General features: G+C 42.2%; 1 protein-coding gene across 3 annotated transcripts; it reads right to left on the bottom strand.

Moving 5' to 3' along the window:
• Nucleotides 1–691: 691 nt before the first annotated feature.
• Nucleotides 692–9,586, bottom strand: LOC136517202 (kinesin-like protein KIN-8B). Of its 3 annotated transcripts, XM_066510741.1 has the most exons (16): nucleotides 8,760–9,583; nucleotides 8,557–8,634; nucleotides 8,353–8,469; nucleotides 7,443–7,528; nucleotides 6,185–6,329; nucleotides 5,476–5,571; nucleotides 4,916–5,007; nucleotides 4,434–4,535; nucleotides 4,207–4,353; nucleotides 3,978–4,128; nucleotides 3,770–3,832; nucleotides 3,461–3,697; nucleotides 3,055–3,159; nucleotides 2,868–2,981; nucleotides 2,213–2,779; nucleotides 692–1,172 (listed from the first exon to the last, which is right to left on the bottom strand). In XM_066510741.1, exons 1-16 carry the CDS (start codon nucleotides 8,805–8,807, stop codon nucleotides 1,146–1,148), a joined length of 2,175 nt encoding a protein of 724 aa, XP_066366838.1. In that variant the 5' UTR covers nucleotides 8,808–9,583; the 3' UTR covers nucleotides 692–1,145. The 3 variants fall into 3 exon arrangements, with proteins under 3 accessions (XP_066366838.1, XP_066366831.1, XP_066366845.1); XM_066510734.1 differs by having other exon boundaries at nucleotides 3,978–4,353; nucleotides 8,760–9,586; XM_066510748.1 differs by lacking the exons at nucleotides 7,443–7,528; nucleotides 8,353–8,469; nucleotides 8,557–8,634; nucleotides 8,760–9,583 and adding an exon at nucleotides 6,569–7,374.
• Between the last annotated feature and the right edge of the window lie 325 nt (nucleotides 9,587–9,911).

The following is a 9,911-nucleotide window of genomic DNA, read 5'->3' on the forward strand; positions in this document are numbered from 1 at the left end:
TCAACCAGAATAGTATTTTCTCTCACACCGAATCAGTCAGCAGTAATAATCCATGATCATATACGATCGTTTCAGGCCCAGCCAAACAACATAAAGCCCCCGGAACCGGAACGGAGCCAGCCCTTTGGTTGCGCCGGCGACAAGCTACAAGCCTGGCATGTGGAGTGTGTAATGCGACTGCGATGTGCGCGCCGTGCGGCCTCGACTGCCTGCCGCCGCTCCAGCGTAGCATTCAGCACAACTGTTGTGCAGAAGCAGAAACATGAATGAGAGAGGACCATGCCCAGCGCTGCTCCTGCTTGAATGTGGTCTCCAGGGCAGGTGAGCCTCAGCAGGGCTTATTCAATGATCTGGAGAGGAGATGAGATCCTATTCCTACCACATGCTACTGTAGCCTGTTCATCAATCACACATACACAACTCTATCCTGATCGAGATCCGAGCAGAGCTCGGATGGCTTGCTCAGCCGGTGGGCAGGCAGCCGGCGCAACTTCGATTCTCTGGAATCCCATTGGCGTCTTTCACCGGGGTTCGTCCCCAAATAAATTCTATAGGTTTGCTTGTCTACGTGTGGTGTGTATGTATAGGGTTGGTGTGTGTCTCTACATAAGCAGATACTACAGTTGTACAATCATGCAGAGGATTAGTATGCTGAACCTGCAGACCAATCTTGGAAGCTTTTCTCATTGGATTTACTGAAGAAGGGCGAGAACCACGGCAAATTTACAGAGTTCTTGGTCCAAAAATCAGATTCACCCCCAGCAACCACTTTACAAAGGCCCCGTTCGCTTGGAGGAATTCTGGAGGAATTTATGAGAGAAAAACATTGTTCCAGATGAAAAAAAAAGAAGCGGACCATGCCAGGTTTAAGGGCACGCGAAGGAGAGTATCTTGAGAGGACTAGCATCTACTACTGTACAGGGTGGAGTGAGCAATGTCAGCAGGATCAATCAAAATGGCCGTGGGCAAGGCAACAGCTCCGGCGAAATCTACTAACATCTCTTCAGATCTCAGGAACCCTGGGAACGTCGGTGGTAGACAGAAGATGGTGCACACAGCGACCAAGGTTAGGAACATCAGACAGGCCACATTGTAGCCATCACAGATGTTTGTGTACCAGAACTCCAGAAGGATCTCGAGGCCCGTCATTTCCTTTCCATGGACCACGGATCCTGCACAGCAAGAAAAATCTTGGTCAGCTCATGCAAACTTGAGGGTCAAACAATCTTCACATTTCGATGGCAAATCTAATTATTATGAGCTACGTTCGCAAGCATCATGTTCTGTGGTCATTCTACATGATAAAATAGTAATTTACCAGGTTAATTCATCAGTAGGCTGCATAGAACGATTTGCAGTTTTGACAGTCAAAGTCAAGGAACATCTGTGAATATTCTGGTATCTACAAATTAGTAGTCGTAAAGCATAATGTCATAAACGTGATTTATATGGTAAATCTTTGTAATCGTTTTTCATTGATGTCATTAGTGCTATGGAGGGATCGAAGGAATGAAATGCATCTAAGAAGAAAGGAAGCCATGCTCCATCCTGTTTATAAAAAGAACATCACATCACCTCCCTTTTATAGTTAAGTGGGTCACTGGGTCAATTCCCAGAACAGACAGGGTTTAGTCAGTTCATTGACTAGTAAATGACTTGATCCACTCATTAGCATTGAGTGTTGTCTGTAATTTACTATATTATATATAGTAGTAGTGATGAGCACTTTTACCAGAGTTAATAGATTCGCTTGTTGGCTAATATGAATCGACTTACTTAAGTGTGGTGTTACCAGGCTTGGAAAGAAAACTTCTTTATGTGTTTGATTTCCCTAATTTACTGGTTGGCCACTCAAATACCTGCTAACAATTATAAGTCCGATATTTGATTCTCCAAATTTAAACTCGATTCTAGAAAGCTGGAGTCATTCCATGTTTGGTAACACTTGTTTTACCTGGGAGCAACATTAATCAGTATGTGTGCTCTGAGGATCACTGCACAGTGGAGGCGGCTTAGGATTTAGATACAATGCAGAAAGTGAAGAAAATAAGCAATCTGAAAAAACAACACTAGGCAAATAATAGTAAGGCGATGCCTCTCTTTTTTTTGTCTTCTTTTTCCCTTTGGATTCTTGATAGATGGACTATGTTTACATGGTGTGATATGCATCATGACACTTTTTTTAGCAGCTTGTGTATAGGAAACAGTTTACCTTTCTATGCAGACTGAAATCATGACTGCCAGAATGTTCCTTCTTGTGTTGGGACTGTGCATTATCTGTTCCCCGGTATACACTGCTCACCTCCTTAGTTTTTTCTGGAGTAGAAAAGAATGTCATAGGTCTTCCACGTGACCACTGTTTTCCATCACCAGAGTAAGGCGAGCAGCCAGACATCATGTAGTAAGAACTGAGGTGCTCCTGCCTACATATGGTGGGCGTCTCATGCTGATTTTTCAGCAAAGACATAGTGCTGAAACCATGTTGGAAAAAGCAAGCAGACGGAGAATAAGGCTCTGACTGCGGACTAGGAAATGACATAAACGATGGAAACCTTCTATGAGGTGGAAAGGAAGGTGGCGTGGTAACATCTGGGCTTGAGCTAGGCAAAGGACAGCCTTCTACAGTTAATCCTTGCTTTACAGCCAATTTAAGAATCTGCTTCTGGTTTAGCCCCGTTCCATAGAGAATGTTCCACAGGCTCCTTAGAGCTTCCCTCTGATTATGTATAACTTGATCCCGCATAGCCATCTCAATTTGAAGCTCAGCATTAGTCATTTCCTAAAGAGTACATTACACATAGATAACATGTGAGATGTCGCATTCTTATTGCTTAAATCGGGAAAGACAAAAGCTCTGGGTTACTTACAAGTAGTCTGTACTGGCTGAGAATGTGCAGGTAGGTTTTATTGCCATTGTTACTGACGGCTTCTTCAATCATATCCTGGAGTTGTCGCCTGCGACTCTCATTCATTTCAATGTCCTACGGGGGAAAATCTCCATATAAGTTTGGCATTCAGGCAACTAAACAAAAGGAAACAGAATAAGATTAACACCTTTCTATATCCAGAACCAGTTTCATCATTATCACGGATGTTGTCAAGAATAACTTGTCTCCTTGATGTTAAAGCTTGGAGGACTGTAGAGTCCATTTCTTTCACCTGAACACAAAATTCTCAGTGTTCTGTTGCAAGACTGTTGTCAACAATGATATACAAAAGGTATATACTGTTACTCCATTATATGATACTGTAGATTTCAAACCACTGCCTTGGCAGTCTGTTTGGAAGGGCTAAAGATATCAACAGCTTAGGATGTCCTATAAACCGCACACAGTTTTACCAGAGAAAGAAAGGGGAAGGAAAAGGTCTCCAAAGAGGTTGTTGGGAATAGCACATTAGAAGTGTGTTTTGGTGTACTAAGATCTGCAGAATAGGAACTTGTTTGAAGCTGATCACCAACCTGATGCCTTGCAATAGAATCGTCAAGATGCTGGAGTTCCATTCGGTTGCGCTTATTGGTTTCTTCGAGTTCAAACAGAGCCTTCTGAAGATTTATGCGTTCTTGAACATTCTCACCAGTTTCCTGGCTCAAGACATTTAACCAAGATAGCTCACTATCTGCAGCTTTTTCAATAGGCTTTATACTTAATTGATGCTCCTTCTCAGCTAATTCCTTTTTCAACTGAGAAACCTCAACCTGCAAAATCACGTGACACATTTAACTATGATGAAATTTGAGTTAGATCATTTGTTTCTCATTATGGCAAACCTGAAGATTGTCGATCATCCTCTGATAGTCTTCAACATGAGTGTCAAGTGTTCCAATATTTTTCTACAAAGAACAAAATAGATGACATTCAGAAGTTCTATTGGATTGGAAATGCTTATGATTAAGCAATAGGCATAAAATCTGCTGTTTGACCTCTTAATTTGAATCTTATAAACCTACGATTCAACCAAAAGAAACGAACACTTACATGGACATGTGTTTTTATCTCTTTAGCACGGTCTGCGTACTTGAGTGTATTCATTGTGTGATGATACTGATCATCAGCTGGTGATATTGTAGCAACCATAACAGTTCGAGAATTACCAGACAGCCCATCCTTTAGAATTCGAGTTAATTTACTGCAAAAACTGCTATTAGCTACCACATAAATTAAAAAAAAAAGTCCCATTTGAGTAAAATCAATGCTTGAAACATACCTGTTGCGATAGGGAACATAGGCAAGACCTTTCTTGTTTTGCTTGCCTAGGGCATTGATGCAGTTTGCTAATGCTAGGAGTGACCGATTGATGTTGGCTCCATCTCTAAGCTTTTGCCCAAAGTTGTTCGTTTCCGAGGCCCTCTCACTGCTCACAGAATGTAACATTACAACTTGCTTTTTCCACAAGAATGAATTAGACTAGCAATGAAACAGGGTTTCTATTACCTGCCCGCAAGATCAACCAAGGCAAGCTTTCCACGAAGAACTTGGTTACCATATTGGCCTTTCTGCTTTCGCTTTACGGTAATCTCAAGTACAGCATGTGACCTTGACAAATGAAAAGAAAAATAAATGATTAGAATCACATTGCTAGATATGACAATAGATGTGGTTATATCCAATATCTATGATTTAAAAATTACCATACTTGTTTTAGAACTATATCCATCAATATTTGTATAATTTGCTCTGATCTGGAGGCACTAACATCATAGTGTGTACATCCTTCTTTTCTCCCATGTTACAATTTTTAGGATTTTCTATTTTTACAGATTATTGTGGGAATTTCTATCCCTGATACTATTGTGGGAACAGCCTAGCAGGAAGAAGTCCTGGCATGCAAGATATCAATAAATCCTTCAAAATACATAAGTAATGAAGGCATGAACATTTAGAAAAGAAAGAAGATTTGAAAATTATTAAATTACCGTGAAGAAGTAGCATTTGCTTCTGTACTCTCTGTCTTGCGCCTACTGTTGCCTACGTTCAACAGCTCAAGAATCCTATCTGCAGAGTGAACCTAACAACAAAACAAGATTGAAGTTCAATCATGCTTTCATATTGAAGAAAAATGAGACAGTGGTGTATTCATTTTTACAGTACAGCATGGTGTATAATATCTAACTGAACAATGACAGAATTTGGGAAAACACATCCCTTCGCATAAATGAAAGGCACAATCAAATAGTTCTTTTAAAGAAAAAAAATATGAGGCTGCCTTGGCAAGACATTAATTTCTTAAGAATGGAAAATTATATATCACATGTTACAAGTACAATATATGTATCAAGGGTTCAGGTCCTCTCTGTCAGCCACTTAAATGCAGTGACAATGTTCCAGTCATAGAAAAGATGCCGATAAAGTTGGGTGTTAAAATAAAGTAGATACAAAAAGTTAAAAAGTAGAAAGAGAGACAACTTCCACTAGCAGATGGTATTTAATTCTCATTAACATGAAAAAATAACAGAAAGCAAAAGTATTAAAATACCTTAATGCTTCTCAACCCAGCAACTATTATGCCATGCTCAGGATCTTCTCGAAGCTCCAGGTGTCCAGAGGATCTCTCAAGCAAATCATAGATAACCTAGAATTCAGGAAAATACCAATGGTACTATTTCAAAAAGGTATACAATGTACAGTTATAAATGGCTGACTGTCTGCCTAGCGCTTAGGCATGTCTAGCCGTTGCTAGCCGCTTGTGCATTTTATGGCCTGTTAGGGTAACACTAATCTAAATAAAGGTAATTTAGCATACTAGAATAGAAAAAATGGTATTATCATGCATCCATAAGTAATATGATTGTAGTTTAACTTTCTTCATTTCTATTTTGTCCCAGTTTTATGCATACATCAAGTCAAAAACATCTCTAGAGATGGAAATAGCCTAGACAGAATGCCTAGGTGCTAGTCGAGCAGTGCAACACCGCCTAGTGCCAAGGCACCTACTCCATCTGTTTCTTTCCTTTAAGGCGTATTAGGATTTGGAAATGTCTTTAGAAATGTACGCTGACTGTCGATTTCTCTTACAATGTATAACCAATTGCTTCAAAATCAATGTCATGTAAGAATTACGAAATAAAAATCAATTGTAACAGTATACACTAAACATGCATATAATTCAATAATAATTATCACAATTTATGATGTATAGCTCTTTCAAATCCTAATACACCCAACAAAAGGAACAGAGGTAATACCTCATTGTACACTTCCAGATATGAACATGAAACTTCAAATGTATCCTTACTGTCATCCTTTTTTATCAGCTCAAAAATTGTTCGGAAGCTAAGAACCATCAGACCAGGATCGCTATGGGTTCCAACCATAGTGTAAGTTTTGCCACTGTACAACCACAAAAATAAATATATATCAAACGAAACATTATCATGGACATTTAACTTCGAAGCTAGTACCAAAGAGGTATTCCCTGCGTCCATGAATGATAAGCGTATTTTGTTCAAAACAAAGTCAAATTTTATAATTTTGACCAAAGATTGGTCAAATTATGTATAAGTTTAGGACATAAAACTTGCATTAATTGATTTGTGTTCAAAGTGTCTTTGAGATAAAAAAGGGCATACCCAGTGCAGAGAGCTCCCGCTCTGTGCGGGGTCTGGGGAAGGGTGTCAGTGGCAAGCCTTACCCTCGCCTGTGCAATGCGAGGAGACCGCGACTCGAACCCGGGACCTTCCCTTGCTCTGTGCGGGGTCTTTGAGATGATATTGAATTTTTAGAAACTAACAACATATTGTAAGAGAAATTAAGGTTCAAAATCTACTTTCTATCACTTTTCCATGGTTAAAATACGCTTATCATTCCTGGACGGAGGGAGTACAACAGATCAGGAAATACACTATCTGACATTTACAGAAGATCAGGAAATACACTATCTGACATTTACTAAGCATCCCATTGATGAATGTGGAAATTATGGTTTAGCTGTTTTTCCGTGATGAAAGTTTCAAAGAGTAGCACTGCCACAGTTTAAACAATGTTATGAGGAAGAAAAGGAGGATAGAAACCTAATATATAATAACTGAAAAAAAAACATCAGTAACAACAAGCTAATTTAGTTAACATTGAACAGGATTAGGTTATAGATTTAAATAAACATAACCAATGTAATGTGAATGTATTCTAAGACAGATATGTGGTCAGCATGATTATTTTGATTGAATATGATGAAATTTCAATAAATACAGTGCAAACCATGCATCACATTACTACAAAGTATTAGTATTACAAACACAAAAAGCAAGTATAATGTGCTAAACTTCAATGGGCATATCAGAATGAAATTCCATACCAAACTCTATACTTTTTATTAAGGCTTGCAATTTGAAATGTGCACCATGGTTATTAATAATATTAACATAGAAAACATTCTGAACTGCGAAGCAGCATATCACACAATGTTAAGCAGACAGCAAGCAACACAATACAGTTAACGGATACCTTCCAGTAGAACCATAAGCAAAGACTGTTGCATTAAGGCCTTGGACTACACCAGCAATTGTAGAGGATATATTCTTATACACGTCCTGAACATGAATATCACAATAATGAAAATGTGATGGTGTGGAAAGTACAAGAACATGTGACTTGTTACCAGTAATTAGCTGGCAAGCACAAGTGTGTAATCACCCAGAGTAGGATTAACCTACATCTTATACTATAAGAACAATTGATTTATTTATATTCCTTGTACTATTCTGTCCTCACAAATAAAAGTAATATAATTAATTCGTAAACCTAAAAGATTAACAAAAGTTCAAGCAACTGATTTGTTGGGTCAGTTTAACACATGCTTCCAGTCCTGGTATACATTCACTGGACGAAACATCTGAATTGAAGTTCAAGGGTCATAGTGATCAATAATTCAAAATTCAATAGTACAACAAAACTACTGCTTTGAAGACATCTGCATTAGGTAGAGACCTAACAGTAAGTCTACATCACGGGTTGGATACAGTACAGACTGAACAAAAGCTGCTCATTGGCCCTTTAGATGCCAGTAGTATTGCTCCAACTGTACATGCACGAGATACCCCTAGTAGGCTAATACCAGCTACCACTACCAGTAGTTCGTATATGTCAGTACTCCGTAGCATTGTTTTAACAACTGTCCAAAGCACGAGACAGTCCTAATTGAAGCAATTCATAATAAAATTAGTTGGTGGTTTGGTCTTTCAGAGCATCATTTCTAGGGAAGCAAGAAATGAGAAGTTAGGGTCTAGGGAAGAATCCGAGCTGAGATGAAGATTTCGAAAAGTTGCTATGTTGAGCATCTGAGCGACTGAGCCCAATGTCAAAAGCAGGCCAAGCAATTACTGATGAGAGCAGAGCAAACTTCACTATCACATACCGAATTGGAGCATCCAGGCGCGTACACATGATCGAAGGTATATCTCCTTTCCTTGGTCCGGTTCTGGATGAGGTCCAGGTAGTCCTTTGACAGATCAGGGTCCAGCACAACCACAGTCTAGGGAGAGAAACGCGTGTAAACCATCACATTCCCACCACCAATCGCAAAGAGCAAGCGCATCAACACACCAGAGGCGCGGGGTACCTTGTCATCAATGACCTGTATGATATGCCGCGAGCGCCGCTGCTCGGTGTCAGTCAATGGCCTGCACTTGACAGCCACCTGGAATTGGAATGCATCATCACGATTAGAATTGCGCACACGATAAGCAATGCTAGCAATTAAGCAGCGAGAATGCAGTTTCCCAGTGACTAGGACCGTCCCACAGGAGAATGGGAATGGCGTACCTGTAGCGTGGCCGTCTGCTTGGACGCCGGAGCTCGGATGCTCGGCATTGTCCGGGAGGAACCTTCGTGTCAGCTGGGAGCCTGGGACGGGCCTCCAAAAGGATGCGGTGTTTTTTCTATATCTACCAGCAGAAACCAGTACAATCCCGGCAACGCTTCGGAATCACGCCACGCCGAGGCGGCGGAAAGGCAAGGCGCATCCCTTCCCCACCAGTCACCAGCGGCAGCGGCCGCTCCGAAAAGGCGACCGCGAAAAGGAGGCGCTGCGCTTGGCCGGCCACCAACCTCGAGCCCCGCCCGCCGCCCGCCGCAAGAGAGAAGAGAAACAAACAAGCAAACGCCTCGAGCAGCCACGGACCCTCCCGGAGCGAAATGCCGTGGTGACCCGGCCGCGTCCGCCACAATGCGATCTCGCGGCGCCGTCCCCGTGCCACCAGTAACGGCCGGCCGGTCTGAATTCTGAAACGCTCCCGGTTTCGCCGCGCTTCCCCCGGCCGAAACCGCCCCCCACGACCACGACACACCGGTTACGCCTTACGCGAGGGAAAAAGGAAAATGGGCAGTTCAGGTGTGGTTTGGCGGGTGGCACGACGGCGAGGAAGGGGAAGGTACGGAGATACTGGAGAGGGAAGTAGATGAGACGACAGAGGAGGCAAGGGAAGACGGAGGGTGGAGATATCAGATATGGGGAGGAGGAGGGAGTCGCGAAGGGGGCGGAGGTGTTTTAATGGTGGGCGAATAATTAATTGGCGGCAGCTGTCGCGGCCACGGGGGAGAAGGCGACACGGAACCGTGGGGCGCGGGGGCGGCAACGGCCTTCTGCGCCTCCGGTACACGACGCCCCGGCGAGCCTGCGCTGCCATTCTGCGGTGAGCCGGTGATCCCCTATTCCCCTGCCAGGTCTCGCCTCGCGGGCCGGCGGGGGGCGTCTCTACTCGGCACTCGCTAGTCTGTCTCGTCGCCTTCATGTACGCAAGGGTAAAGCCGGAATTGGATGCTACAGTATTAGATACGGAGTATATACCGGATTACGCTACATTTCCGTTACGTTGTACTCACTCTATACGGTCCTCGAATGTACAGAAACGCACAACACAAATACCTCTCCCGTAAGCGACCATTAACAGACCTTACTGCTCTAACCACGAACCT

Source organism: Miscanthus floridulus, chromosome 2, assembly GCF_019320115.1.
Source record: "Miscanthus floridulus cultivar M001 chromosome 2, ASM1932011v1, whole genome shotgun sequence".
Classification (NCBI taxonomy): domain Eukaryota; kingdom Viridiplantae; phylum Streptophyta; class Magnoliopsida; order Poales; family Poaceae; genus Miscanthus; species Miscanthus floridulus.

Excerpts from the sequence above, each read along its gene's own strand:
- LOC136517202 (XM_066510734.1), bottom strand. The coding sequence starts at position 8,807 with ATGCCGAGCATCCGAGCTCCGGCGTCCAAGCAGACGGCCACGCTACAG. Across the intron at positions 3,833-3,977 it reads AGATAAAAACACATGTCCAT|AAAAATATTGGAACACTTGA; the intron begins GTAAGTGTTCGT and ends TGTTCTTTGTAG. Across the intron at positions 2,982-3,054 it reads CTGGTTCTGGATATAGAAAG|GACATTGAAATGAATGAGAG; the intron begins GTGTTAATCTTA and ends TTTCCCCCGTAG.